The sequence below is a fragment of the Bactrocera tryoni genome, chromosome 3, assembly GCF_016617805.1.
Source record: "Bactrocera tryoni isolate S06 chromosome 3, CSIRO_BtryS06_freeze2, whole genome shotgun sequence".
Taxonomy (NCBI): Eukaryota; Metazoa; Arthropoda; class Insecta; order Diptera; family Tephritidae; genus Bactrocera; species Bactrocera tryoni.
Window position 1 is genome coordinate 41,937,957 of NC_052501.1, and position 26,342 is coordinate 41,964,298.

The 26,342-nt window shown below is 35.8% G+C and overlaps 12 protein-coding genes across 13 annotated transcripts; 7 read left to right on the forward strand and 5 right to left on the reverse strand.

Annotated features, from left to right (window-relative positions):
* Window positions 1-2,881: 2,881 nt before the first annotated feature.
* LOC120771895 (translation initiation factor eIF-2B subunit gamma) lies at window positions 2,882-4,892 on the forward strand. The gene is made up of 7 exons (XM_040100166.1): window positions 2,882-3,126; window positions 3,192-3,339; window positions 3,414-3,774; window positions 3,841-3,987; window positions 4,053-4,229; window positions 4,393-4,619; window positions 4,702-4,892. The coding sequence occupies exons 1-7, from the start codon at window positions 2,970-2,972 to the stop codon at window positions 4,865-4,867; spliced, it is 1,383 nt and encodes a 460-aa protein (XP_039956100.1). The 5' UTR covers window positions 2,882-2,969; the 3' UTR covers window positions 4,868-4,892.
* Window positions 4,893-5,297: 405 nt separating this feature from the next.
* On the forward strand, window positions 5,298-6,786 carry LOC120771791 (protein FAM185A). Its single transcript, XM_040099988.1, has 3 exons — window positions 5,298-5,987; window positions 6,048-6,231; window positions 6,291-6,786. Exons 1-3 carry the CDS (start codon window positions 5,400-5,402, stop codon window positions 6,647-6,649), a joined length of 1,131 nt encoding a protein of 376 aa, XP_039955922.1. The 5' UTR covers window positions 5,298-5,399; the 3' UTR covers window positions 6,650-6,786.
* Window positions 6,760-8,423, reverse strand: LOC120771790 (protein saal1). Its single transcript, XM_040099987.1, has 2 exons — window positions 7,204-8,423; window positions 6,760-7,143 (listed from the first exon to the last, which is right to left on the reverse strand). Exons 1-2 carry the CDS (start codon window positions 8,335-8,337, stop codon window positions 6,790-6,792), a joined length of 1,488 nt encoding a protein of 495 aa, XP_039955921.1. The 5' UTR covers window positions 8,338-8,423; the 3' UTR covers window positions 6,760-6,789.
* Window positions 8,424-8,728: 305 nt separating this feature from the next.
* LOC120770373 (peptidyl-prolyl cis-trans isomerase sig-7) lies at window positions 8,729-10,602 on the forward strand. The gene is made up of 2 exons (XM_040097790.1): window positions 8,729-9,142; window positions 9,274-10,602. The coding sequence occupies exons 1-2, from the start codon at window positions 8,749-8,751 to the stop codon at window positions 10,575-10,577; spliced, it is 1,698 nt and encodes a 565-aa protein (XP_039953724.1). The 5' UTR covers window positions 8,729-8,748; the 3' UTR covers window positions 10,578-10,602.
* Window positions 10,568-11,315, reverse strand: LOC120770375 (complex III assembly factor LYRM7). Its single transcript, XM_040097792.1, has 4 exons — window positions 11,201-11,315; window positions 10,997-11,140; window positions 10,863-10,944; window positions 10,568-10,809 (listed from the first exon to the last, which is right to left on the reverse strand). Exons 1-4 carry the CDS (start codon window positions 11,219-11,221, stop codon window positions 10,667-10,669), a joined length of 390 nt encoding a protein of 129 aa, XP_039953726.1. The 5' UTR covers window positions 11,222-11,315; the 3' UTR covers window positions 10,568-10,666.
* Window positions 11,316-11,505: 190 nt separating this feature from the next.
* LOC120770377 (protein BOLA2) lies at window positions 11,506-12,330 on the forward strand. Of its 2 annotated transcripts, none has more exons than XM_040097795.1 (2): window positions 11,506-11,600; window positions 11,919-12,330. In XM_040097795.1, exon 2 carries the CDS (start codon window positions 11,998-12,000, stop codon window positions 12,250-12,252), a length of 255 nt encoding a protein of 84 aa, XP_039953729.1. In that variant the 5' UTR covers window positions 11,506-11,600; window positions 11,919-11,997; the 3' UTR covers window positions 12,253-12,330. The 2 variants fall into 2 exon arrangements, with proteins under 2 accessions (XP_039953729.1, XP_039953728.1); XM_040097794.1 differs by having other exon boundaries at window positions 11,581-11,673.
* Window positions 12,331-12,437: 107 nt separating this feature from the next.
* LOC120770374 (mevalonate kinase) lies at window positions 12,438-14,223 on the forward strand. Its single transcript, XM_040097791.1, has one exon. The coding sequence runs from the start codon at window positions 12,868-12,870 to the stop codon at window positions 14,044-14,046; it is 1,179 nt and encodes a 392-aa protein (XP_039953725.1). The 5' UTR covers window positions 12,438-12,867; the 3' UTR covers window positions 14,047-14,223.
* A 15-nt stretch (window positions 14,224-14,238) lies between these two features.
* Window positions 14,239-14,996, reverse strand: LOC120770376 (transcription elongation factor SPT4). Its single transcript, XM_040097793.1, has 3 exons — window positions 14,790-14,996; window positions 14,559-14,721; window positions 14,239-14,450 (listed from the first exon to the last, which is right to left on the reverse strand). Exons 1-3 carry the CDS (start codon window positions 14,856-14,858, stop codon window positions 14,332-14,334), a joined length of 351 nt encoding a protein of 116 aa, XP_039953727.1. The 5' UTR covers window positions 14,859-14,996; the 3' UTR covers window positions 14,239-14,331.
* A 502-nt stretch (window positions 14,997-15,498) lies between these two features.
* Window positions 15,499-18,259, forward strand: LOC120772111 (probable nucleoporin Nup54). Its single transcript, XM_040100521.1, has 7 exons — window positions 15,499-15,716; window positions 16,207-16,320; window positions 16,374-16,643; window positions 16,714-17,083; window positions 17,155-17,716; window positions 17,788-17,907; window positions 17,978-18,259. The coding sequence occupies exons 1-7, from the start codon at window positions 15,662-15,664 to the stop codon at window positions 18,197-18,199; spliced, it is 1,713 nt and encodes a 570-aa protein (XP_039956455.1). The 5' UTR covers window positions 15,499-15,661; the 3' UTR covers window positions 18,200-18,259.
* Window positions 18,260-19,257: 998 nt separating this feature from the next.
* LOC120771846 lies at window positions 19,258-20,669 on the forward strand. Its single transcript, XM_040100089.1, has 2 exons — window positions 19,258-19,671; window positions 19,732-20,669. The coding sequence occupies exons 1-2, from the start codon at window positions 19,651-19,653 to the stop codon at window positions 20,533-20,535; spliced, it is 825 nt and encodes a 274-aa protein (XP_039956023.1). The 5' UTR covers window positions 19,258-19,650; the 3' UTR covers window positions 20,536-20,669.
* An 879-nt stretch (window positions 20,670-21,548) lies between these two features.
* Window positions 21,549-22,795, reverse strand: LOC120771088 (deoxyribose-phosphate aldolase). Its single transcript, XM_040098914.1, has 3 exons — window positions 22,706-22,795; window positions 22,058-22,644; window positions 21,549-21,997 (listed from the first exon to the last, which is right to left on the reverse strand). Exons 1-3 carry the CDS (start codon window positions 22,731-22,733, stop codon window positions 21,635-21,637), a joined length of 978 nt encoding a protein of 325 aa, XP_039954848.1. The 5' UTR covers window positions 22,734-22,795; the 3' UTR covers window positions 21,549-21,634.
* Window positions 22,796-23,526: 731 nt separating this feature from the next.
* LOC120772206 (putative ATPase N2B) lies at window positions 23,527-25,878 on the reverse strand. Its single transcript, XM_040100672.1, has 5 exons — window positions 25,253-25,878; window positions 24,745-25,178; window positions 24,474-24,645; window positions 24,148-24,411; window positions 23,527-24,075 (listed from the first exon to the last, which is right to left on the reverse strand). The coding sequence occupies exons 1-5, from the start codon at window positions 25,655-25,657 to the stop codon at window positions 23,953-23,955; spliced, it is 1,398 nt and encodes a 465-aa protein (XP_039956606.1). The 5' UTR covers window positions 25,658-25,878; the 3' UTR covers window positions 23,527-23,952.
* Window positions 25,879-26,342: the final 464 nt, after the last annotated feature.

The window sequence follows — 26,342 nt, forward strand, 5'->3', positions numbered from 1 at the left end:
AATATGTGAAAATACTAAATTTCTGTAATTATTCTGGGTTTAGCGAACACGTTCGCGGATTAAAAAAAAAAACAGGAAAAGTATTAGTAAATGATTCGAATCTTGGTTTGGATGTGGTGAACCTTCTCTATCTTTTTCTTCGATTGCGACTGTCGAAAATTGGTTTGACAAGCTCTAGTAAAAACTGCGAGTTGGTAGATCGCCAATTATGCGAATTAGCTGAGAGAGTAGGCTTCTGAAAAAAACTGCGTCGGCATTATCCTGTGTGAAGTATGCGACATTAGGACTTAGACTTTAGATGTGAAGAGAGTGACCACTTCACTTCACAACAATATTTATTTGACACTAATTATGGGCAACGGTTTCTGCGCCATTTATTGACTGTTCTACAGCATGGACTAAGGAATAGACGAATCAGTGAGATTCACACGTTAAACCAGCTCGGAGGAAAATGAAAACTCTCCTTTCTGGGGTTCACAAGTTGAAATCTGTATTCATCTACTACTTGACAATGCTTATCGCCACCACGGAGGCTTTCTATGTGAAATGTTTTTTTCAGACAAGTTAAAAAGTTGGACTTGAAGCAAATATGTATATCGACTTTAAAGAGAGTCTGTTGAGAAATAAATCATCGCTTTTCGTTTTCTTCGGCCAAATACTATCGGACCACCTCCGTATGTAAGTATGTATGCATAAATGTACTCCGCATGAGAAGCAGTTTCTCTCCTGAGTTGCGAACACATCACTTACCTTATCCTCAAAGATGTTCAAAAAGACTCCCTTAATGGATTTCGATGAGTAAAACTCGACTCAACATAATTTCCGTCTTCGTCCTTTGAGTGCTTACGTTTGAGAGGTACTCCGACGTTTACAAGTTACCCTATGCTGCCAACGCACTACTGCGACATTAGCCTTTACGGCTGTGCAATCTGTACCAAGTTCGCGCACTGGGCCGCCACTCCAACTGAATGGCCAAAAAGGCAGTAAATAAATAAATAAATAAATAGTTGCATGCAAGATCCGGGAACGCGTATCGATAGCTGCGGTTCAAGAAACCAAGTTAAACAAACGTTGAGATCTCCTGAGTTATACGTAAGGATTGCGAGCGAGATAGTACCAGCCTTCATACATACTGCACAACAGCGTACAATATCGTCTCATCGATGGCGACATCGACCATAGGGATACTACCCTTTAATGTCAGAGTTTAGCTAGTCGATCAGGTGATGTCGAGCTTGAAATAATACAATCCCCCTGTTACAGGTTGCCCAACAGGTTATCACCGGAACATAGGTGCTCCACTTGGTGGTGAAAACCGTTTGGTTCCCGATATTTGGAAATCCTACCTGTTAAACGATCGTAGTGGAATGGGGCTGGTGGAACAGATAGACGATTAGACATTCTGCACAATGAACGGCGAAGCCCCACCAGAATTATGATCTCATGTAATAGGTCACCTGGCATTACCAACGCTAATGGTGATTTGATAATAAGCATAACCTGACGGCCTAAGTTAACCCTCGCAGCAGATCCTCAGCACAAAATTATTCGATCGATTCGAACGAGGAACCTCCTGACTTTATTTCTGTCGACAACCGTACTTTCGTTAACTTCAAGAAAGCTAACTATGTCGGCTTCACAGAATTTACCGAGAGCAACTTCTATCCATTTCTACGGACGTAATCGTTGACGACCGTCAATTCTACAATGTGATCGCAGCTGCTACCGCTCGCTTTATCCCGGCTGGATAAATGGAGGAACTCCGCCCCAATTCCCCAGCTGAAGCAGCTGTTTTAACTACTGAGCGCGGCTTCCTACGCACCTTACGCAATGCCGATCCCTGTGATTCCCGTATAAGGGATCTCAATTTGGAAATTCGGCAAATGGTAAACCAGCATAAACGGATAATGGATAGAGCAGTAAACTTTGGACTACAGTCAAGTCAAAGCCTTATCTAAACCGAAGGGATATGATAACCAAGCTAAAATTCAATTCAATGGTGATGCCTCCTCGGACACGAAGAAGCGCGCGATTGTTTAGGCAGTTCACATTGCACCCTTCGACAGACAAAGCCAAACGATATGTTACCCGACGGTTGCGCAAAAAGACAAGCCGCTTCATTTACTTTCAGCGATGGGAAGGTTCGAAGCGTCCCCAACAAAACAAAATCTTTCAAATCCATTGGTCTAGATGGAGTAACATGCTGTTGCTGAAGCATCTATGCTCGACAGGAGTAAGCTTTCTAACCAAGATCCTCAACCATTCTTCAAATATCTGAAGTGTATACATTCGGAAGAGTAGTCCCACTTCTGAAACCTAGAAAACCCGCCAACAAGGAGGAGTCTTATCGCCCGATAAGAAGCCTTGTTACTCTCGACATTCGCTTACCACCTGAGTCTAGCAGAACCAGCATTGCTTCCTCAAAGTGCACATCACCACAACAGGACTTAGCTGTGGCCTAGATAGTTCATGTGAGGACGGTCCTCGAAGCGTTGGACTTGTAAAACACCTTTGCCACACTCAAACACACATTGCTACTTGAGGTCATTGAACAATCCACACAGGATTGTGAAGAGGTGGACTAGGAACTACCTGAGCGGACGGCAGTTATCCATACTGCTTCCAGGTAAAAACTAAAAAATTGACAAGAATTAAAAGGGGGGTTATCAAATCGTTTGCAAAATTAATTTTCAAATTGTTTCCTAATTAAATACAACTTACTGTCCTATTAAGAGTGGGTCGGATAATAAAAATAACTTGTTGAATGAGAAATATTTTTTTACCTTCAATAATATATGCTTAAAATATTCCAAAAATGTCAAACCACCCTAACAACATTGGAAATGTCAACTGATAACAGATGCTTTTGACAGTTTGATATTTTGGTTATTTGGCATACTGCGTGGATTTCTAAAAGCGGTCATTAAATCGAGTTATTAATTCAGTGAAAGAAAAAGAATTAAATTGCAATGGTAACTCAAGAATTTCAAGCTGTGGTTCTAGGGGCTGGCCGAGGTACACGTTTGCCGGAAGTATTGACTGATTCGCCGAAATGCCTGTTGCCGATCGGTCCGTATCCATTATTATGGTACCCATTAAACATGCTCCAACAGCATAACTTTCAAGGTAAAATATATGGGAATGTTGTCTTTTATTTAACTATTATAATTATTACTCTTTCTTTAAAAAAGATGTAATTGTTGTGGTTTTGGAAAATGAGCGTTCGGAGATACAACAAGCACTAGAACGAACTCCACTAAAGATTAAAATTGACTTTGTGGCTATTGATAGTGATAGCGATTTTGGCACGGCCGATAGCTTGCGAATAATACATGATAAGTAAGTAAAATATGGGTAATAATTGATTACAGCGTCAGACATCTTGCGCATATAAAATATTAACTTTATTGCAGAATTAAATCTGACTTTTTGGTGTTATCCTGTGATATTGTATCGAACGTAAGTTTGTATCCACTAATAAACAAATTTCGTCAACACGATGCTGCCTTAACAGCCTTGTTATTCAAAAGCGGATTTGAGTCAGATGTTACTTTGCCCGGACCGAAAACAAAACATAAGCCTGAACGTGATCTAATCGGAATTCATCCCGATTCTAATCGATTACTATTTCTTGCTTCAGCAAGCGATTTTGAAGAAGTAATGAGTGTTAATGCTCATTTGTTGCGTAAGAATGGAAAAATGACGGTATTCTCTAGGTTGGTAGATTCTCATATCTATGTAATGAAAAAATGGACAATTGATTTTCTTCTTAAGGTAAGATCCATAATGGTAATATATAATTATTATAAACAAATTAAATTTAAATTCAAATATATGTAGAAAGAAAACTTTTCAACACTTAAAGGGGAATTCTTACCGTATATTATTAAAAAGCAAATGTCTAAAAAAACAGGGAGTTCAGCTGCCGCACCAGATATGCAATCAGAAGTGGGAGTGACGATAAAACCAGAAAATGATATATTTCATGTAAGTATGCTATTTTAATTACAAACCGCATATTTTAATTGCAAAAGCATTTTTATTTCGTTTAGTACGCTTCGAACACACATCTAGAACAACGTATACAGAAAGCTACCCTCTTTAACGATTCTCGAATCAAGGAACCATACAATGGAGATTTAATTCGCTGCTATGCTGTTGTGGCACCCAAAGAGAGTATTGGTGTGCGTGTGAATACTACTCTAAGCTTTTTCGCAATTAATCAAAAGGTAAATAATAATGGATAATTCGAATATTAATTAGACTGTTCTTTCGAGAGCATATGCATTTATATCTGATGTTAAGATGGTTTTTGCAACTAGCACAACAAAACAATTTAATATGAAAATCACATTTATCTGTTAACTTCCACAAACTCTGATTTATTTTTAGATTTCCAATATTTGGCAACAATTGTTCAACGAACAGGAACACTTACTTATTTCATCAAGTGCCGTCATAAACTCAACTCAAATGAAGGAAGTCGCGGTCGGAGATAGTGCAAAATTATCAGAGAAAACATCACTTAATTTCAGCGTTTTTGGTGCTAATTGCACAATTAATCCAAAAAATATTATAAACAAATCTATTATAATGACAAGCGCTATTATTGAGGAAGGGTGAGATGCCAATTCAAGAAACGAATGCCATATACTTTTATATATGTATATTAACACATATTTATTATTTTTTATTATGTAGTTGTAATATTGAGAATAGCATCGTTGGAAGCAGAGCTGTAATTAAACGAGGCTGCGTACTGAAAAATTGCTTAATTGGACCAAGTTACGCAGTAGAAGAGGGTACGAAGAGAGAAAATCAACATTTAACAAATGCTGATGGATTTATGGAGATTGATATACAATAAAAAATGAGATTTTCTACATAATGAATACTTTTTTTTATTAATTCCTCTAAGTATATAATTTTCAAGAATACTTTCAGTAGTAAAACAAATAATATCTGCAGTAGAAGTGTTTGTAGGCGGGATTATTGAAGGAAATAAACATTTAATTTTTAAATTTGTCCAAAAATTGGTAAAACTTGAATGGTTCTTACGCCATTCGCATTTTATTCGAAAAATATGGAAATTTAAAACACAAGTTCTATATCTTTCGAATGAATTGTTATGGACTTAAACAATATTATTTTCTCATTTAAAAATGTAGCAAATAGTTAATTTAAGGCAAATACAAACAAAAAACAGTGGTTCATGAGAATTTTATTGGATTAGCATCCACTTGTCAAAGTTATCGTTTTGTTTTGATAACCAAATTCTAGTTTCCACTTTCTTTTTCGCTTTATTCGATAAACAAACGTTTTCTTTTATTGAATAGCAGCTGATGAGAAGTTAGTAATTTTAACTATTTAAATAGATTTCTTAGCCCATTGAATAGGAAATGCTGTTGATTCATCGGCTGTCGCCGCTATTGCGATTCCCTAAAGTCCGATTGTATGGTAAAAAATATATAAAACCAAATAAGATGAATAATATGTTGGCAGGAAATCCACCCAGTAAACAAGTGCATCAGGAAACTATGCGCTACATTTATCCATTTGCGCGAATTATTATACGCTCTGACATTTATTTACAAGTTAAGGCTGCCGACGTACATGAGTACCCGGATGCAAATGTGCTAATCGCTGAACTGCATGGTGGACACGCTCGTAATTGTCCTGTTAACATGCTCGTTGATGTGAGTGAAGATGAAAGACTCGTAAATATTGCAATTAATAAAACTGCTAACGCCCTCGATTTCCATTGCAATCTGGAAATACCAATTCGTGCGGATTTGCACATTGAGGCTCTTGATAGCGTTACAGTACGGAACATCTTCAGTTCAGAAATTACTATTCGAGCGCAAAAAAATATAGAAACCAAAGAGTTACGCGCGGATAATATAACTCTAGACAGTGCTGGTGGAAATATATCTTGCAAAGGTATGCTATTGGGCAAAGTTACTACGGTGGAGACAAAGGAGTTAGGTGTAGGTGAACCGAATAACAAAAAATTAATAATAATTTATATATACATTATTTTGTTTTAGAATATTTCACTAGAGAAGTTGCAAGGTGATCAGCTAAGCTGTAAGACAGATGCTGGTAGCATCTCTACAAACTCCTGCTATGTAGAAGAGTCAAAATTTGTAACCAATACCGGTTCTCTACATTTAAAAAATGTTCACAAAAGAACTGAAGTGGAAGTACAAAAAAGTGGTGAACTTAATATGAGTAAGTTATGCTATTTACTTATAGAAGCGCATTCTAATATTTAGTTATTGCTTTACAAGCTGGAGTTCACGGTAATCTTAAGGTGAGAACCAACGGTGGAAAATTAAATCTGCAGCTCTCCGAACTGGCTGGAGAAAACGTTGTTAAGGCAAACGGAATTGAACAAGCTATAATTAACATTTCCGATTGCATTGAAGAACAGTCCAACATTGAGGTCACATCTCGTGCCGTAGTGCTGGATGGTTCACTTTCGCATTTAAGGGATTGTGTGATTAACAATGATACACTTTTTCGAAACTCAAAATCTACAAATGCATTAAGTAATTTGACTGTAAATAGTAGTGGCGAAGTTAAACTTGGCAAGCTATCTTGGATGGAGTCCGTACGCGGGCAACTAGACAAATCAGGACAGAAATAGTCAGAAACTAATTATGTAGAAAACAGTAACTTTATGATGATACTCTCAAATCTTTGTGATTAGGTAACTTATGTTGTTCATTAAATACATAGGACATAGCACCGGCTTAATAAATTCTGGATAGAATAATGTTATAATTATTAATGCTGTAAATTTTCTAGTACATTTTGTATTTTTAAATAGCATCGCTTTGATGGTTGATCGTCTTCACCAATGCTAAGGGTATTTTGCAAATTCCTCATATTGTCATCAAGATTTTCTTTCAAAGCATTTTCCAACTGTAGATCAGTAGCAGCATTAATCACACGAACTATCATATCGAGTATTGTTAGGTAACTGGTTTCAAAATTAAATTCATCCTCTTTAAATACATTATCTTCAAAATCATTTCCTGGCGGTGTCTTTCGGGCAAGTCGCTCATTTTCCAATCTTAACAAATTCCAAATACTGATTGCATATAGCAGGCATCTTTCATCGAAAGGGTCTCCTAGGGACTAAACATTTTTGTATATTAGGTATTTTACGGATATTAAATGTAAGTGCGTTAAACAAACCTCTAAGATGTCATTGATGCTTTCCAAAAGATCTTGCTCCTGATTGGACAAGTGTTCAATATACTTAGGATTGCATAGAGGTTCAAGAATACAACCTAAGCAATCCATCAGTGACTCAATATGTGGAAAATAACTATTTTGTGACAGGTTATCATACTGCGTTAATATACAGTGTATGTTGAGGAAAATCTGCATTAAATTGTGCGTACTCTGTGTAAGCACAATCGTGCTTTCAACATCATCGTTATCATCATCATGATTTTCTTGTAACTCCGGGTTATCTTTTCTCGGTAGTAAAGCTAGGAATGCTTCCGTTGTGGCTTTTATTAAAGACTCATTGACAAATAACTGCTCAAATGTTGGCAATATCTCTGTATTATTTTCAGATACTTTTTGATTAGGTTCAATAAGTGCAAATTTTGCTAATATCGCATTTAGAGTTTCGATTGTTTGGCGAAGAAGTTGTTCGTTTATTGAATTACTTAATATAAATATAATATTTTTAATGAAATCGGGGCAAAAGGATATATGTTGATACCACTGCAATGCCGTTCCACGATCTGCATGTATTAGCACAACTGAAAATAGTCGGGTGAGTTGAAGAAGTGTCGGGGAATCGGAACAATTAGTTAAATCTAGAAGTGTTTGAACCAGCGAAGTATCCTTAACGAGTGCATCACGAGATTCCTTGAAATTGCACATGTTTCCTAATATTCCCACCAATATTTCAACTAAACGCTTATCATTTGTCGCAATTATACAATCGGCAAAGAGTTCCAGTACGTTATGCTCCAGAAGCAGTTGCACAACATCCTCTTCAATTGTCATATCCCAAATTGTACATAGGTCATTTTCAAAAGTCTCATTTTCAGAAAGCTCCTTCTCCAATTTAGTCAGCTTCAGCAACGTGGAAAGCACAAAACGTTCACTATACAATGTGGTACCAATAGCATCGCCACGTATAAGCGCTAAGTCCTCTTCAACATGGTCAGTACCATCAGGATGTACGGACAGATTGCAGGTCTCACCATTAATTGAATTATCATCGTTTTCAAGTTGATTCACTAAATCATCTTGAACTTTTATTTTTTCCGAATGTGTAGGTGAATTTTCAGATGTATTATCCTTTTCCATTTAGAAGCTTCTATATGTCTTATTTTTATTTTTCTAATAAACAAATGAAATTTAAATGTATTGTTATTATGACAGCTATGTATGTTGTTTTCATTATGAAAAATTTGGTTTATTGATTGCCCTGTTTTTAAAGTACACTCTTTCATTATGGTTTTATTGTCACCTCAAGCCATACTCAAAAAATTAAAATTGGACGTTATATATTCGTATTTGCAGTATTTTTAGACTGCATATATCATGGTTTAATTATAAACAAGAATAAAATTAAATATAAATTACAAAAAATTATAAATAAATTTTAAAAATTTCGTACACCTTGTGTTTCGTTTCTCACACTATCTTACAAATTATCAACGTAGATATTAAATTTATTTTATTGTTGATTGCTCAAAAACGTAAAATTAGTGAAAAATGTCTGTTGTAATTGAAACCACAGTAGGCGATATAACTGTTGATCTATTTGTAGATGAGCGCCCCATTTCGTGTCTTAACTTCATTAAGCTGTGTAAATTTAAGTACTACAATTATAATCTTTTCCACACAATTGAACGTGGGTTTATTGCACAGACCGGCGATCCTACTGGTGTAGGCAATGGCGGCAATTCTATATGGGGTGAAGTGGACGGATCAGATAAAAGGTTTTTCGAAGCTGAAACTATACCAAAGATTTATCACTCTTCAGCCGGTCTCTTGTCACTTGTTTCTGCAGGGAAAAATTTAATCGGATCGCAATTCTTTTTCACTTTGGCGCCAAATTTATCTTCATTAGATGGAATTCATTGTGTTATTGGCGAAGTGGTAGAAGGTAAGAAATAGATAGTAAAAATGTTTAAAGTAGCAGATAAAATAACTTCTTGTTAACATAAAGATAGGAGCAAATAAAATGAATGAATGAACAATTTACCTTACTTACATACAATATTTATCCTATTTCAGGACATGAAACACTTCGAAAAATAAATGAGGCCATTGTCGATGATAACTTTCGACCTTACCAAGACATTCGCATAACTCATACAGTTATATTAGAAGATCCTTTCCCCGATCCAAGTAACTTTTTATTACCAAGTCGTTCTCCATCTCCCACACCTCAACGTTTGCAGAATGGTCGTATCGCTGCGGATGAAGACATTGACGATACAGATGGAAAAACTGTCGAAGAGTTGCAAGAGATGCTTGCGGAGCGAGAAGCAAAAGCGCGAGCAACTATCCTTGAGATAGTTGGAGATTTACCCGATGCAGAAATGGCACCACCTGAGAATGTGCTTTTCGTTTGCAAATTAAATCCAGTCACTACTGACGACGATTTAGAAATTATTTTCAGCCGTTTTGGTAAAGTAAAAAATTGTGAAGTAATTCGAGATAAAAAAACAGGCGACTCACTTCAATACGCATTTGTTGAGTTCGAAGATCAGAAATCGTGTGAAGCAGCTTATTTTAAAATGGACAATGTTCTAATTGATGACCGTCGAATTCATGTTGACTTTTCACAATCTGTTGCAAAAGTGAAATGGCGTGGAAAGGGCCGCGGAGTGGAGGGTACATTAAAAAGAGGTGAATTCGACAATTTACGGGAACCCAACAAAATACATAGAATAGATGATCGTGATCGAAAAGACGTTGATCGGGACCGTTCAAAAAGAAAGAATTCAATAGAGCGAAGATTGGCTCGAGAAGAGCGCCATCGTGAGCAACGGGAAAAGGATGAAAGACGAGAAAATAGCCACAGATATGAGCGAGACAATTGTTCACATCGAAGAAGAAGTCGGTATAATGAAAATGTAGAACGTGAACAAGGATCGTCGCGCGATCGTTACAGGCGATCACGTAGCCATAGTGGGGGACGATATAAAAAATATTCTCCTGTTAGAGAACGACGCGATAGATATAATGAATCAAATAACTATAGACATCATAACGAAAAATCCAAGCTGCGAGAGTATCCAGATCACAGAAGTAGCGGAAAGCAGTTAGACAGAAAGCGACAAAATGAAAAGAATGAAAATGGAACTCAGAAACCAAAAGGAAAATCAGAGCGGAGAAAAAAAGATAGCACATCCTCAAGTTCCGACAGCGAAAGCTCAAGTAGTGAATCATCTAGTACGACTACTGGAAGTAGCAGCGATATTTCTAGTGACACATCTGATGACAGAAAACGGCAAACACGAAAATATAAAATAGTTAAAAAGAAGAAATCAAAGAGCAAGGCACACAAAAGTAAAAGCAGACATAGGAAATAATAAAGTTGTTTATTATTATTATAAATTGTGTTATTGTTTTCACATCGATTTTAAAAATGACAAGATTTCAGTACTTGGGATTTATTGATTTAGTTTTTTGTAGCGTTTTGTCCTCCACAACAGCCTCCCATAGAATTTCCTTTACGATTTCGGGATGTTGGCTTCTCAATTATAGCATCTGGATTAAAAACAACGTTGTCCAATCGTGTCGTTTCTTCCGTAATACGTAATTCTAAAAATGTACGATTATTAGCACTTTTTTTTATACTTAATGTGCAATCTTACTATATACTCCTTCTTCCTCCTGAACGGCTTGTATAACGCTTGTGCGCAGTTCATTGTCAACGTCATGGGCCAGTTGTATCATCTAAGGTATAGAAATGTACACTTAGTGATAAAATAAAATTGCGTTTTTATACCTTTTTTATTTCGTCTTCATTTTTTTCACTTTGGTTTTTCCGAAACTGCTCATTTATTTCTTTACGCCCGGCTTTTAATGTAAGCTCGTCGCCTTGGAACACGAATTGCCTTGTGCGATGTAATTTCTTAAACGCTCTTAACGCCTATTGACAGCGTAAAATTTTGTTACTTTTAGCATCGTTTTCTAAAATATATTCACTTACTTCTCGTCGAAGTTGCGACATATTATTAATCCAACTAAAAATTTATATTTATATAAACTTAATTTAATAGCGCTCTGTTGTGTTAAATGAATACATCTGCGAATCAGCTGATAACACAGGGTGTTGTTTAAAAATATGTCTACTATTGAAACAATTCAATGTTTGGCGATTTCAAGTTTTCTTCAAAAGCAAATATATCTATATTATACACGTAATCTTAATCAAAATAACATTTTTAAAGTTAAAACATAATCGTCCAAGAAACTTTTGTCCATTTTTTGATTGATGATTTAATATTCAAATTTTCAATAAAACTAACCGGTTTCGAGTCTCGATGCACAGCTGTCTGACAATTCGTCGGCAAAAAAAGTTCCTATCCACGGCGCGCGATAAACAGAAGGTAAATGTGATAAAAACTCAAATAACCTGAAATATTAGTTTCGTTTGTTCATGGTAGACAAATGTAAACGTTGGTACGTATATACCAGAACAAATTCTTGCATTAATATGTACCACAGCAAAAAGTGTAGCTAATTTATATTCTACACATGGAACCGCTGCATTAATTATTACTTATATATACATGTACATATGTATGCCATATTTACATACCGACGTACGGCATGTTTGTATACCGTACAATTGTAATTGTTCACTCCAACTTGTTATTTAATAACATAATAATATGAGAAATAATAAAATACACTCGTTTGGTTAGTCTTTCAGGTAACTACCGAATCCAACTCATAACAGTTGCGAGAAGTTGAAGCCAATTTGTAGCTTGAACAGAAATTAAAATGAGCAAATATACGTCAAAGTATTTGGAAGACAAACTAGCGGATAAATTGGGAGCGTTATACGTAAATGCGATCGACGAATCGGACGGCTGTGGTGGTAAATTCAGTGTGACTATTGTTTCGGAGGCATTCCGTGGTAAGACATTGCTACAGAAACATCGCTTAGTGAATAGTGCTCTAGCAGAGGAACTTAAGGAAATACACGCATTCTCTCAAAAGTCATACACACCCGAAGAGTGGGAAAAAGTGCAATAGACTTTGGAGTGTTAATAGGAATGTAGTATTCTTTTAGCGCTGTATTTGTCTTTTGAATAAATTATATTATAATAACTACTCCGCCAGAAATATCAGTGAAAAGCAAGCAATTTTATTGAATTCAGATTTTTGGAAAAAGAAAAGCGAATATTGAAAAAAGCTAAAAACCGGAAATCCTCTATACTCATTTGTGCTGCGCAGAAAGTGAAAGTATATTAAACAACTACATCCAAATATCTATATATACCAATTAAAAGTAAAAGACAGCGCATGCGCACATAATTCGAGAGTTGTGTAATTTCAACTAAAACTCTTAAAAATAAAAGTAAAATCTGCAAAAGACAGCAACTGTAGTTCGTTTAAAGCCGAAATGCATTGATAACCGATCTACAAACCAAAAGTCAAGCGACCTCATTTGCATAAATACGACTACAAAATATTACTCAACACAATTTCAATTTGTTCGAGACGTGGCGAGTTCAACTCCTTATGCATTCGTGTGCGTAAACAAGATAGCTGATCGTTTTCAATTTCTATTTAGACTTTTCTATATTGACGGAGCAAGTAAACAGCGTACATAAATTAAAAATCGATTCAAACAATAGCCGGCGAATCATGAACAAGTTTCAAATTATTGCGCCGGGTAAAGTAATTCTCCACGGTGAGCATGCAGTCGTCTATAAAAAACCAGCTATAGCTGCCGCTGTCGGACTTTCAACGAAATTACTGTTCTATCCTCAACCCGAAAGTGATGTCGCTATTTTTAATTTGGAAACGCTGAATTGCACCTTTGAAATTCAATTAAAGCAATTTAATGACTTCATTAAAGATATTCGCGAAAAATACCCAGAGAATAAACTTGATTGTACCGCAAAACTACTTGAGGATGTACGCGCTGTTATTGCAAAGCAATTCGATGGCAGCACCATTAATTCCCCAAAATACCAGCAATCACAGAAAACATTTTTAGCTATATACTATCTACTGGCTGGAGCAGTTCTGGCCGCCCCGAGTGAACTTACGTTAAAATCCGGGTTCAAAATTCATATTGATACCGAATTAAATATAGGATCTGGTTTGGGCAGTTCTGCATCATTCGGCGCCACATTAGCAGCGGCATTTCTTCTTATTACCGGACACTTCGATGAAAAATCATACCTTAAATTGGAAAATCGAGCACTCATCTCTCAGTGGGCTTTTGAATCAGAGCGCATTATGCATGGCACGCCATCTGGTGTTGATAATACTGTAGTCACCTACGGCGGAATGCTAAGATTTGTTAAGGGCCAAGGCTTTCAGTCACTTAACATTCAGCGACCACTCAATATCATGTTGGTAGATAGTCGCGTTAATCGCAGTACCGCAGATATAGTGGCTAAGGTACGGCACCTGTGGGAAACATTTCCGAAGGTAATCGATTCCATATGGGACGCTTGTGAAGAGATAGTAGCAGATGCCATACCATTGTATGAAAGCTTTGGTAATGCTAAGGATGATAGTGTAAAGTTTGAAAAACTTGAACGTTTATTCCAAATAAACAATGATCTGCTTAAAGCTATCGGTGTGACACATCCAAAATTGGAGCAAATATTCGCCATCGCTTTTAAACGTGGTTTCTTTAGTAAGATAACGGGTGCAGGAGCGGGTGGTTTCGCTGTTGTGCTATTGCCTGAAAATTATGAGAGTAATGAAGTTTATTGGAAGTTGAAAGAAGAATTAGAGTCCGCGGGTTTTGGAGTGCAATCTACTACAGCTGGAGGCGAAGGATTACGTATTAATGACTTGGAGGATTAGTTTTTTCATAACTTTGACCACGCATAAATTAATCTTGTCAGTTGTCAGGTTAAACATGTTCTTGTGAATGATTTTCCAGTTAAAACCGATTACTTAAAATGATGTTAACGATGTAATAATATAGAATAGGATCAAATAAACTTATTTTTCTGGTTTTAATATTATTAAGCTAAATTATAAATTGCACAAATATATGTTTTTATGCTGGATTCTGCACCAAACTTTGTTTATTAAAATGCTAATAAATATAAAAAGTCGATAATTTATTGTAGAATAAATTAGGAGTTAACGTTGGCTTGTATCTCTTGATCTGTAGGGTATGCCACGGCTTTTCATTTCGCGCAGAGTTGCTTGAGGAAGATTACCCGATACAGATATGGCATAAACACCGCGGGTGAAACGACCTGCAAATTAATGTATTAACATATTTGTATTCAGTAAATTACACAATTTATTAATTTAAAAATCAAAAAACAAATCTGCTTAGGTAATGTGTTGAAATATGAACATACCGATTCGTTGCCATTTCGCTACCCAAGAATCTTCTGGACTCATCAATGCAATAATGCCGTCGAAGTTGTTGCTCGTGTGATCATATACATTGTCTTTGTTGTTCTTCATGCGAAGAAATTCGTCACAATTATCACATCCATCACATTCGAATTGGTCGAAACTCTATAAATTTATATAATTAATAGAATTTAAAGTAATACCCTAGACTAAATTATCTTGCAAAAACTTACTTTAACAAGTGAACACACTAAGCAAGCGCGCAGCCCTCGTAAATCCTTTGGTATTGTATCGAAAGACATTGTTAGTTGTCCTCTATATTTTAAGTTTTGAAAATATTAAACTTAGATAAAACACTCTTAAATTAACTTTCTGGACAACGTCTGTGGAATAAATAAAAAAATTTAAGACCCCGAATCAAAAACAAGAATGAATTCGCTTTAATTATAAAAATTATTTTGATGGCTTTCAAGTGTCAATTATAAATAGAGTTGCCACATTTTTATTTTATAGAAATATATACAAATAAAAATTAATGTTATTTGCATAAGAATCCGAAATTTATTCAAATAAAACTAATACTAATACAGATATGTATTTGTACATAACAAATTATATCATTAATTCGTAATTATTCGTTCTTAGCTTCTTTTGCATTTTGGTTATTTTATCGAAATATTGCCAACTAGGGCTAGCTAACTAGCCTAGCTCGTTGCTTGAAATTCTCAATTAACAGCAAATCTTTAACTTAATTTATTATTTTCATGCTTTTCATTTAATACTCTCAGGAAATTTTGCCACCCAATTCAACAAAGAGAAAAATGTTATCGTTTTCCACACGACCACAGAAATTAAAGGGCAACGTTGGCAATGCCATTAAAAGATATTGGAATTGAATGTTATTTGTGGCGAAATTAATGACAGTTGTCAAATTTTGTCTATCGTTTCTCTACCGCCAACATTTTTTTGCACAAAAATAAACAATTAAGCATGGAATATTTGCTATAACTAAATTTTCGTAAATAATTTCGTAATTCCTGATATATACTGCATTGATTTTTTTATTTCAAATATAAACACATAAAAATTAAAAAATTGTGACGAAATGTCGTTCTTCAGCGGAAACACTTCGTTGGGTGCTACAAGCACGCCGGCTAAACGTAAGTTTTCCAAGTATTAAACATAATAATGTGAAATTATATATAAAAATTCTATTATTGAGGTTAAGCAGCCTTTCGCAGATGCTTTAGTGTCTGACTCTTTAATGTGGGCTGCAGCAATCGTTTCGCGTCGTCCAAGCTGTTAATGCGCACATCTTTTAATGCGATCCTTAAAATAAATAACTTCTTTACTTATACCTTATGAGCAAAATCAACTAATAATACCTCTTAGTGTGTAGTATAAAACCCACGTAAATAGCCAGCAATAGCAGTACTAGTAAAACAACAGCGAACATTATCATGAACTTGGTCGTATACAATTCGTTCAAAGCTTAATAATGTACTAAATGTGCTGTAAATGCTGGCTCTGTAATTTCAACTGATAAGAAGCTTGATGATAACAGCTGAAGTCTATTTCTATTCTATTTCGTAATCATAGCTTGATCTGTACATGCCTTGCCTTTTACTAATCTCAACTATTTCTTAACAGCTGGTTTATTTTCTACATTTGGTACTGGTTCTGCGACAGCAGCGCCAGCTTTCGGCAGCACTGCGACATCAACAGCCGCCCCAACTTTTGGAACATCAGCTTTTGGTGCCACCGGTAATTTTCACTAATTTAATAAACAGATTAAAAATTAAAAATATGAAGTGTAGGGTTTGGAACTGCGGCTACTTCATCTACGCCATCGCTTTTCGGCGGTACAGCAACTTCTACCAATGCGACCGGCTTTGGCGGTTTTGGCGCCGCCACATCTACAGCACCTTCTTTTGGTGGCTTCGGAACTACTGCTGCCACTAGTGCTCCCGGTTTCGGAGGATTCGGTGCAACATCGACAACTTCAACAGCGCCAGCTTTTGGAGGATTTGGTACACAAACTAATGCTTTTGGAGGTTTCGGTACTGGTGGTAGTGCGTTTGGTTCAAGTAAAATTATATAAAATATATTACACTATTACAGTTAATTTGAAATTGACTTTGTAACATTTTTTTCTAGCATTCGGAAAACCCGCTGCTACAACTGTTACACCTGGATTTGGAGGTTTTAGTGGGGCCACTAATTTCATGTTAGGACAGCCGCAGCAGCAAGTTCCCCAACTATCGCCAGATGAAGCTTTCGCTCAGTCCATTTTTAATGTATCCATTTACGGTGATGAGCGTGACACAATTATAGCAAAATGGAATTATTTACAAGCAATGTGGGGAACTGGGAAATCCTTTTATTCTCAAAATGCCGTACCCGTGGAAATTACTTCACAAAACTATCTCTGTCGTTTAAAAGCAATGGGTTATAGTCGACTGCCTGGAAAAGATAATAAAATGGGATTAGTCGCATTGAATTTTAACAAACCGCTGGCTGATGTTAAGTAAGAAAATCTATAAGCTGCAAATGCATCGTGAATTATCAATGTATGTTTTTATATTCATATTTTTATAGGGCTCAACAGCAGCAAATAGTCTCCTCTTTAAATGGTGTATTTGGCAATAAACCAAATCTTGCTATAAGTATTGAATCTAGTAAAGAGCACGAAGAGAAAAAGTGTCAAATAGTGATATATGTTGAAGAACGTTCACAAATGTCGCCCAACGATATTAAGCGTATACTTGCCACCGATGTTTCGAATTATCTGAATCAGGCGAACGTCAAAGCACAATTAGGAAATCTAGGTATTAGCGAGGTACTGGCATTGGTATTACCCGATGAGGATCAACTTAAGGAGTATCTTGAGAATCCACCAAAGGGAGTTGATCCACGTATGTGGCGACAAGCGAAATTAGATAATCCCGATACGACGAAATTTATACCTGTACCAATGATTGGTTTCAATGATCTGAAGTGGCGCACAAAGTGTCAAGAGAGTGAAACTGAAACACATGCACTGTATTTAAAAAAAGTGGAGAAGGACTTAGCTGAGTTGAGACAACGTCACGTTGCGGCAACAGCAAAGATAATGGAACACAAACGAAAGTTGGCAGAATTAAGCCACAACATATTAAAAGTAATATTTATTTTGTATTTTATTTTATTATTTTTACTTATTTTATGTTCTTTTTTTTATCTCATTTCCAGATTATTGTGAAACAAGAGTGTACACGCAAAATCGGATTGGCATTGACGCCAGAGGAGGAAGCGCTACGAACTAAGTTGGAGAATATGCAAGCCTTAGTTTCAGCGCCAACACAATTCAAGGCATGTTGTTTGCTTTTAGATTGTCTCTTTATATATTACAATATTAATTTTTATAATTTTAATTCTAAAGGGACGTCTCAGTGAATTATTATCACAGATGCGTATGCAGCGTAATCAGTATGCGTTCACCGGTGGAAGTGAATATGCTATAGATAAAGATAGTGAGGAGGAAATGAAATCATTTTTAGCCATGCAGCAGAAAGCGATGGAGGTGCTGACCGACACCGTGACAAAGGACTTGAAATCATTAAAAATCATAATAGAAGGTATGCCAGAGTTGGTACGTGTTTAATAGTGCATTATGTAAAATAAAGGATTTTTACTAAATATATTTGATGTAAGTAAAATTAAATCTGAAAATGTTTGTTGAATTTTCCGTTAATGAAATCGAAAACTAGTTATGCGGTAGAAAATGTTGGAATAGTAAGTAAAAACTGCGCAGCTTGATGAAATTCAGTTATGGTGGTAAAATTTCTAAAGCTTTTTATAAATTATTTCTGATGTTATTAGCAATTTTATTCGCTTCTTTCGTAATCAGAATTGTTTGTTAACGGCAACGTGTAAACTATACTCATATCAATATAGATATTAGTTATTTTATTTTTTAATTTAAATATTTCCTGCTTCAGCGCGGCTAACTCGCCTTGATTGTAATGATGGTTGAAATAACTTTGAACTTGCATAGAGACGCGAACAAGTTCAAAAATATTGCTACAGCGTTGTCGATTGCAGGTGTGAGATGGAGTCACACAGCTGATGTTTATTATGGCAAAAGAAAAACACAGCTTCGTGAGCATGTCAACGTACTCATGCGAACTGGTGTGAGGAAATTTTTTGAATAGCAATTTTTATACTGAAATTACTGACCACATTTTGTTGTAAATGATAACTGTTAAATCGGTTGCAGAGCTTATTTTTGCTTTTGAGTGTGTGAACAATCATACATATGTATGTACACGCTTTAGTCTAGTCATAGCATTGCATGTCCATGTATATCCAATTAAGTGTGTACATATGCATGTACACAATGTTGTATGACTTGTTTTTCTGCAACGACTAGCGTCAGTTAAACAATTGCAGCTTTGATTCCAAACAATAAGGTCCAGTTTTCGCAAGCTTTTCCGTTGCTTGTTTTTGTCGTATTTGATGGCAAATTATGCTGGTGTTACATTAACATCATTACGATTACTTGCAAAATTAATTGATGTTGCCTGGGAGTTTTTGGTGTACCACCTTTTTAAAATGAATAGTTTTTGGTTTTTTTTTTCTATGTTTGCAAGTTGTTTGTACACTTTCTGTCTCACAATAGTTATGTGATTCAAATTACACTTTGAAAACTATTTAAACCAAGCTATGCAATCAAACGACGGTGCGGAGCTCTACTTTAACGTGGGTAGTTCGGCATGAGGCAACAGGAACGCGCTATTTACTAGATTTCCCGGTTTGTTTGCGGACGGGTTTGAAACGAAATTGAGTTACTCGCGCTGTAGACGACTTCCGAGCTTCCGTTTATGGTCTTGTGGCTAACATTAGGCACACATATTCATAAATTCACACATGTGGCTAACTACCCCAATTGCTTTCTTTTCTGTTGTGAAGCTTTTCCTTTGATATAAATGGCGTTGTACACCAACTGGAGGTTTATTTAACGCTTTGACGTCAACGTGCATTACTAGTTAACGAGAAAAAAATTACGACCGATATAATACTTAATTTCCTTTAAAAGGTAGAAACGCGTTGGTAATGGCTAGAAGTGCGTTTTATGTGAGTGTGATCTTCTTAGAATTATATGTGCATCAAGTGTATTTTTAAATTTCCATTTAGTTCTCATGGTTAGCGGTGGTTAGTATCGCCGCAGCAGCGCCTTCGAAACATATTGACCGAGCAAGGTCATCGCAAGCAGGGAAAAGTGTGGCTACAATTACACCCAAATATCCAGCGGAGGATTTGCAATTAATGCAACCACATTATATCACACTTGAAGATTTCGAGTCATTGCTACGTCGTGCCGGTGAACTCTTTCGACCGAATGCGTATCTCGTAGATGATACCACAACAAAATCGTCATATCAGCAGCATGAAACAAAGCCTGCCGTTACGCCTGCGAGCGTGTCGGCACCCTATCAACAAATCCAATCGCCTGCAGTACAGCCGTTTAACTTCTACATGCCACTATTCGAGTATGAACATGGCAAATTGGATATGAGAAGTAAACAAATGGAATACATTGTTCCACCACCTGCACCCAGTAAGGGGGCCGATCCAATTAATTATTACGCCGCAAAACCGAAAAAGTTACCTAAAAAATTTAACGCGGGCACTAAACAAGTGAACCTAAAATGGTTAAATACTTTCGAAAAAGAAGCCCTAACCGATGTTAACGGCCAGTTGCCAAAAGCAGTGTACTTGGTCAATGATGAACGTAACCGTATTAATTTTGATGACTCTTTCTTTGGCGTTGACATGCAAGTTAAAATTCCGAATAACCAGCCTCACAAGGAAGACCACACCCACAGTGCGGGTGCAAGACAACAAGAAGAATTTCTTAACCAGGGCGAAGATGGGGGTGAAGATGATTTGATGGCAGCCGCAGCGGGGCAGCTAGAACACACCGTTACACATGTCTAGTGTAAATATTTAGTCATAATTTATTGGTTAAATTTTTTTCTATGTACATATGTATGTAAGCATCCATATATAAATATGCTGTAAATATTACCTAAGAGTGTTTGTGAAATCTTATAGCAAATAAAATCTGTAAAATCGGCAACGTGTGAGTTAAACCTTTAAGGGAGGCACTCTATTTTGAAAGTACCTGAAACATATTTGTATATTATATTTGCTCGTCAGGCTCTGGTCATTTTTCCTTCATATAAAAAAGAATAAATCAAATTAAAAATAAATTTCATCTATTACAAAATAATAAAACACCTGTATGCACACAATATGTTTTTATACCCTGAACAGGGTATATTAAGTTTGCCACGAAGTTTGGAACACCCGGAAGAAAGCGTCGGAGACCCTATAAAGTAAATGTATAAATAATCAGTATATTAAGCTGAGTCGATTTAGCCTTGTCCGTCTGTCTGTCTGTCCGTCTGTCTGTATATATACGAACTAGTCCTTCAGTTTTTTAAGATATCGTTTTGAAATTTTACAAACGTCATTTTCTCTTCAAGAAGCGGCTCATTTGTCGGAACTGCCGATATCGGATCACTATAACATATAGCTGACATACAAACTGAACGATCGGAATCACAAAAGTTGGCACAGGTTATTTTCTAAGGCAACAATGTAATCTCCGAAGAAATTGTTCAGATCGGTTAACTGTAGCATATAGCTGAAATACAAAACGAACGATCGGAATCAAGGGCTTGTATGGAAAACTTTCGCATTTGACGTGGTATCTTCACGAAATTTGATAAGGATTACTGCTAAAGGTAATAATATAATATCCGAAAAAAATGTTCAGATCGGATTACTATAGCATATAAACTGAACACATAGTTACGAAAAGAAATGCACCTGTGAAGGGTATATTAGCTTCGATGCCGCCGAAGTTAACGTGTTTTCTTGTTTGAAATGAAATTTATCATAGATGTCACCAACAGTACTACCAACTTACAGAAAAAAATTGGTCATTTTATTTTAATATAAAATTGCTCAATATCAAAATGTTTATTAATAGGAATGTTGGAATCACCCAGAAACATATTGTACATTATTTTCAATAAGAGGCAGCGGTGGCGTTTTTAGTACTTCCAATTTGCGGATTGTTGATATGCCCGTTAACAGTTTCTACTATTTTATCTAATAAACCGGATGCACCAAAGCGAAAAAGATTGGGTTGCAACCAACGTGTACCCAAGGTTTCTTTTATGAGAGTTAACCATGCAATTGCATCAGGTACAGTGCGTACACCACCAGCTGGTTTTAGTCCAACTAGAATGCCTTTTCGCCGTTCGAATTCCTGTATAGCATATATCATAGCCAAACCAGCTGGTAGAGTGGCATTAACAGTCTCCTTTCCGGTAGATGTTTTTATAAAATCAGCACCAGCTAGCATACAGGCCATGGACGCCTTATAAACCTGTGTAAATAAAAGTAAATTATTAATTACTTAGAGTAATATGGTAGCAGTAGTGTTTACATTCTCCATGTTGCCTAGTTCACCGATAGCTAGTATGGTTTTCAGATGCGCTTTTTCGCCGCAAGCCTTTCGCATTTCGCACACTTCACTGTAAACACTTCTCCAATCACCCACAAGTGCTAATTGACGATTGATTACGATGTCAATTTCGGTGGCTCCCGACTCAATAGCAAATTGAATTTCGTTTAAGCGTGAGTCCAAGCCATACTGCCCAGCTGGAAAACCTGTTGCCACGGAAGCTATTGGTATTTCATTGTACTTATTTAATTGCTTCAATTTGGCTGCTGCATCCGCGACACGAGCTGGATATACACATACTGCGGCAGTGTGTATATGAGGCAAAAGTGCCGGTTCAACTCCAAGTTCTAATAAAACATGCTCTGGTATGGGAAATGCTGCACGCTGGCAAAGACTTCGCACGTTCGCTGCCGTATCATCGCCTCCCAATGTTGTCGAGTCCGTTAAAGTTAATGCTTTTAATGCCCAAACTACCTGATTAAGACCAGTTACACTGCCACGTTTGGAAATTTCTACAGCGATTTGCTCCAACTGGCGATTTGAAATTGTACAATCCAGAAGATAGTTATCTAAAGTTGTTAGTTAATTATTTATTTTTAGAAATAGTTTACACTTAGACTTTGTACATACCGAAGGGTAAAATTTTGTTAACTTTCATATTCAATTTTTTCGGGTATAAACACGAATTGATAACAGTAGCTCGTGATGACAAATGATAAACAATTCCTATTGGAATATGTGAAAAGTCAGCTGTCATTTGTGCATGCTACATTGGGTAATAAAGAGCCTCAGAGCATAGAATTTGTAATGGTTATTAACAATACAAATTATTGTATCAATTTGCGTGTCAATATTAAAAGTCTTTGCTGATTACAATAAAATAATTATAATTTTGTACTAATCACGAAAACATCGTAAATTTAAATGTAATTGATACTTCAACTTTTTTAAAAGTCTTAATATTAAACTAAAAGGCAATTGATTAGGTTTTGCTAAAACAAAAAAAAAAAATTGTACAAAGTTTTCAATTCCTATAAACCATTTATAGGTAACCAGCGGCGCCATCTAGCTGTTGACATATGCATTAATTTTTGAATTTTTAAAAGGAGTGAGAATTCCGGTATGGTACGAAAAGTGCGCAATAATACAAATTCGATTAAAATATTGTTGATCTCCATAATGCAGTTGTAATCATAAATAAAACTATGATTCTCAGTTCAGTAATCACGTTAGCCCAATGTACAATAATCTGATATTCTGTAAACAGTTTTTTTTTTAAATGTTTGAACTAATTTTGATACAAATTGTTTAAAAAGTTGAGTGGTAAAGCTGCACCATGTCTATGTTGATATTTTAGTCGTAGAAGCTTTTTATTGATGAAACGTGTAAAGTGGATATAATAGACGATTTTTTAACTTTCAATTCACATTTTAAAATAAAAAATATACATATTTTGTGCTCGATGTTTGTAAACTACTTATCGTATTGCTTTTATTACATTCAACATTGGTACGATTTCCATGATTAGTATACGCTGTCTAGTTTATAACTAGTTATTAAACATTTTACTAATAATAAAATTTGCACAATAATTTTAAGCTCTAAAATAGCTTTGATAATACTCAAAGTATTTCATGTATGTTTGTATAACACCTTTCAAAAGCATAATAATATATATGGAGCTTTATGCACATAAAGTTAATTTAAGTTAATAAATTATTTTTTGTAAGAATAATTTTAAGCCTTGCGTACAATTTCTGGTCGACAAATTTTGTATACATATTTTTACATGCATTCGATTTTCTATATTAAATTTATATTAAGTACAAATGAACACTAACCAAATTGCATGTTTCGCGAACTAAAAACAAAACATTTTAACGGTGCTTAGCCCATTGTTCCCAATATTCCTTCTTTTGCATTTCAAATAATCGGGAAATTGTTCGGTCGAAAGCAAATGCTTCTTCTTCCCCAGTGAAATAGTTAGCCGCTGCTTCATTCTAAAATGTGTGCGAAGGAAAAACATTTAATTAAAAACATTTAGTTGACAAATAATAATAATAATTACGCACAGAACCATGTTTAATGTTTAAGTCATCCATCAACGTTCGCTCAGAGTCCGCCAGTCCGGTGGGCTTGTCTGTGATGTCAAAAAGTCTGTCAAGTGGTGTTTCGGCAGAGATAACCACCCTTACGCGATTATCGTAAAGCGTATCGATGAGTGTAATATATCGTCGCATTTGAGATTTAATGAATAAATTCATTTTGGGCACGTCTCGTATTAGCACTGTATGGAAAAGTTGTGCAATTTGTAGATAATCACTACCCGCCAGTGGCTAAAATAAACAAATGATGATATGAAATAGAGTTCAAATATTTTATGCTTTTTTGAACTTACACGATCACAAAGCTCTTCAAAAGTACTGTCTAAAACACGACCGCAAGTTTTCTGGAAAGTCAGATCTCGTCCAAAATGTGTTATGGTACGCGGACGCACAATATCGTTCTCCTGAGTACATAGAATTTTAAACATACGTTCCATTTCGGCGTTAGCATCTGTCTTTGACTTACTGTAATGCAAAATTGTATTAAAAAATTAAGTAAATAGCTTCAACCGAAGTGAATTTATATTTTGTATAATATTCTCCAAACTGTTTATATGTACATACACGAAATAATTTGTATCGCCCGATTGTGCAATGCGGCGGTAATCAATGCCACTATTCAGTTCGCTAACTTTACAACGAAGTTGTAATATATCGATAAAGGGGAGAAAATTACTACGTTGCAATCCATTTTTGTACAATTCTTGGGGATGACGATTACTTGTCGCCACCATTACAAGACCGTCGTTGAAAAGGTGCGTGAATAAGCGTTTTAGTATCATAGCGTCTGCTATATCAGTTACTTGGAATTCATCGAAACAAATAAGCCATGATTCAGATAATATTTGGTCTGCTACTGGACGTGTTGGGTCATATGGTGTTGGATTTTCAGTGTTAAATGCCCTATCACTTGGACCCCGTTGCTGTTTAGTTGCGTGTATGCGTTTGTGTACGTCCGTCATGAATGAATTGAAATGGACTCTCTGCTTTTGTTGAATCTATTGTGGAAAATAACGAAAAGTGTATTAGCGCGTCTCAACATACAAATGAAATTGAGAAAATTTGAACATACATCTGTACAAGCATCAAAAAACATATCCATCAGAGTAGTTTTTCCGCCGCCAACACTGCCGAAAATATATAGTCCTTGTGGAACTTCGGGACCGACATTTAGCTCAACGCTATTTTTGTTTTTGTCACCTTTAAATAGAGTGCTGAAAAAACCACCACTACCACCCCCACTTCGACTAATTGGTTTATAATTCTGGACACTGTTGTAAAGTGCTTCCAAACGCTCCGTTGTTGTCTTTTGCTCCTTATCCGGTAACAATTCCTTGTTGGCAACGCGTCTATCATAAATAGACAAAGGGCTTATATATCGTACTTGTGAATGGCATTGTGGCTGTAGTGCCAGGAGCAATTGTTCACACTCAGACCAACACTTTAAACGCGTATTCACGCATACCGTTTTCAACATCTTACACTACAATTTTGCAATAATTACGCGCCACACGCAATGGTTAAAGTACAGTAAATTTAGGTAGCACCGAAAGTAAATTTGCTTAAAATTTTAATTGAAACTACTTTGTCATCTTTTCATTGTTATGTAAAAGTTTAGCCAACGTTTGCGTGCGTGTGACAAGTTCAAGTGCGAGGCCAGAAAAAATTCCAATCCGTAGCGACTAGCGCTAATTTTTGTGCCAAAAGTTGTGCCAGCTCAGCTGTAAATCAGCTGTTTTACACCTGCGTCGGGTAGGGTTGCTGTGCAGCATTTAGTGCTGGGGAAAATAAACATTTTTGAAAAGTACTTTGTACTTCATAAGATTTCACAACTAAATACAACTAATTTAAACATTTTAAAATTTTTATCCGATGACTGATGTGAAGTGATAAGTTATAAATAAAATAAATATATGTACATATGTACATAACTCCATAAAATTTTCTTATATTATAAATGCTGTGATGTTTTAAAAAATCATGTATTTTGACCTCACAATTTTTGATTGAAAATTAAGTTGAAATAAGGTGGAAATATAAATCTTTGAAATAAAAAAATTACTTTTTTAGGACAAAAAAGTTCAGTTTTAAATTTAATGAAAAAAAAATTTTGCAAAATATAAAAATAAGAAACAAACATTTTTCGAGGCTATGTGAAATAG

What these genes read in the sequence shown, in the direction of transcription:
- LOC120770376 (XM_040097793.1), bottom strand. Translation starts at nt 14,858, where the DNA reads ATGTCTTTCGATACAATACCAAAGGATTTACGAGGGCTGCGCGCTTGC. An exon ending in TAGTGTGTTCACTTGTTAAA is followed by an intron (nt 14,722 to 14,789) that starts GTAAGTTTTTGC and finishes ATAAATTTATAG; the next exon opens with AGTTTCGACCAATTCGAATG. An exon ending in AGCGAAATGGCAACGAATCG is followed by an intron (nt 14,451 to 14,558) that starts GTATGTTCATAT and finishes ATTAATTTGCAG; the next exon opens with GTCGTTTCACCCGCGGTGTT.
- LOC120770374 (XM_040097791.1), top strand. Translation starts at nt 12,868, where the DNA reads ATGAACAAGTTTCAAATTATTGCGCCGGGTAAAGTAATTCTCCACGGT.
- LOC120772111 (XM_040100521.1), top strand. Translation starts at nt 15,662, where the DNA reads ATGTCGTTCTTCAGCGGAAACACTTCGTTGGGTGCTACAAGCACGCCG. An exon ending in TGGTAGTGCGTTTGGTTCAA is followed by an intron (nt 16,644 to 16,713) that starts GTAAAATTATAT and finishes ATTTTTTTCTAG; the next exon opens with CATTCGGAAAACCCGCTGCT. An exon ending in TAAGCCACAACATATTAAAA is followed by an intron (nt 17,717 to 17,787) that starts GTAATATTTATT and finishes TCTCATTTCCAG; the next exon opens with ATTATTGTGAAACAAGAGTG.
- LOC120771088 (XM_040098914.1), bottom strand. Translation starts at nt 22,733, where the DNA reads ATGAAAGTTAACAAAATTTTACCCTTCG. An exon ending in TAACAAAATTTTACCCTTCG is followed by an intron (nt 22,645 to 22,705) that starts GTATGTACAAAG and finishes TAACAACTTTAG; the next exon opens with ATAACTATCTTCTGGATTGT. An exon ending in AACTAGGCAACATGGAGAAT is followed by an intron (nt 21,998 to 22,057) that starts GTAAACACTACT and finishes TTATTTACACAG; the next exon opens with GTTTATAAGGCGTCCATGGC.
- LOC120770373 (XM_040097790.1), top strand. Translation starts at nt 8,749, where the DNA reads ATGTCTGTTGTAATTGAAACCACAGTAGGCGATATAACTGTTGATCTA. An exon ending in TATTGGCGAAGTGGTAGAAG is followed by an intron (nt 9,143 to 9,273) that starts GTAAGAAATAGA and finishes ATCCTATTTCAG; the next exon opens with GACATGAAACACTTCGAAAA.
- LOC120771846 (XM_040100089.1), top strand. Translation starts at nt 19,651, where the DNA reads ATGGCTAGAAGTGCGTTTTAT. An exon ending in TGGCTAGAAGTGCGTTTTAT is followed by an intron (nt 19,672 to 19,731) that starts GTGAGTGTGATC and finishes ATTTCCATTTAG; the next exon opens with TTCTCATGGTTAGCGGTGGT.
- LOC120770375 (XM_040097792.1), bottom strand. Translation starts at nt 11,221, where the DNA reads ATGTCGCAACTTCGACGAGAA. An exon ending in TGTCGCAACTTCGACGAGAA is followed by an intron (nt 11,141 to 11,200) that starts GTAAGTGAATAT and finishes CGCTGTCAATAG; the next exon opens with GCGTTAAGAGCGTTTAAGAA. An exon ending in ATGAAGACGAAATAAAAAAG is followed by an intron (nt 10,945 to 10,996) that starts GTATAAAAACGC and finishes TCTATACCTTAG; the next exon opens with ATGATACAACTGGCCCATGA.
- LOC120771791 (XM_040099988.1), top strand. Translation starts at nt 5,400, where the DNA reads ATGCTGTTGATTCATCGGCTGTCGCCGCTATTGCGATTCCCTAAAGTC. An exon ending in TGGAGACAAAGGAGTTAGGT is followed by an intron (nt 5,988 to 6,047) that starts GTAGGTGAACCG and finishes ATTTTGTTTTAG; the next exon opens with AATATTTCACTAGAGAAGTT. An exon ending in AAGTGGTGAACTTAATATGA is followed by an intron (nt 6,232 to 6,290) that starts GTAAGTTATGCT and finishes TTGCTTTACAAG; the next exon opens with CTGGAGTTCACGGTAATCTT.
- LOC120772206 (XM_040100672.1), bottom strand. Translation starts at nt 25,657, where the DNA reads ATGTTGAAAACGGTATGCGTGAATACGCGTTTAAAGTGTTGGTCTGAG. An exon ending in GGCGATACAAATTATTTCGT is followed by an intron (nt 24,646 to 24,744) that starts GTATGTACATAT and finishes TTTGCATTACAG; the next exon opens with TAAGTCAAAGACAGATGCTA. An exon ending in TAAACATTAAACATGGTTCT is followed by an intron (nt 24,076 to 24,147) that starts GTGCGTAATTAT and finishes CACACATTTTAG; the next exon opens with AATGAAGCAGCGGCTAACTA.
- LOC120771790 (XM_040099987.1), bottom strand. Translation starts at nt 8,337, where the DNA reads ATGGAAAAGGATAATACATCTGAAAATTCACCTACACATTCGGAAAAA. An exon ending in GCATCAATGACATCTTAGAG is followed by an intron (nt 7,144 to 7,203) that starts GTTTGTTTAACG and finishes AAAAATGTTTAG; the next exon opens with TCCCTAGGAGACCCTTTCGA.
- LOC120770377 (XM_040097795.1), top strand. Translation starts at nt 11,998, where the DNA reads ATGAGCAAATATACGTCAAAGTATTTGGAAGACAAACTAGCGGATAAA.
- LOC120771895 (XM_040100166.1), top strand. Translation starts at nt 2,970, where the DNA reads ATGGTAACTCAAGAATTTCAAGCTGTGGTTCTAGGGGCTGGCCGAGGT. An exon ending in TTGCGAATAATACATGATAA is followed by an intron (nt 3,340 to 3,413) that starts GTAAGTAAAATA and finishes ACTTTATTGCAG; the next exon opens with AATTAAATCTGACTTTTTGG. An exon ending in CAATTGATTTTCTTCTTAAG is followed by an intron (nt 3,775 to 3,840) that starts GTAAGATCCATA and finishes AAATATATGTAG; the next exon opens with AAAGAAAACTTTTCAACACT.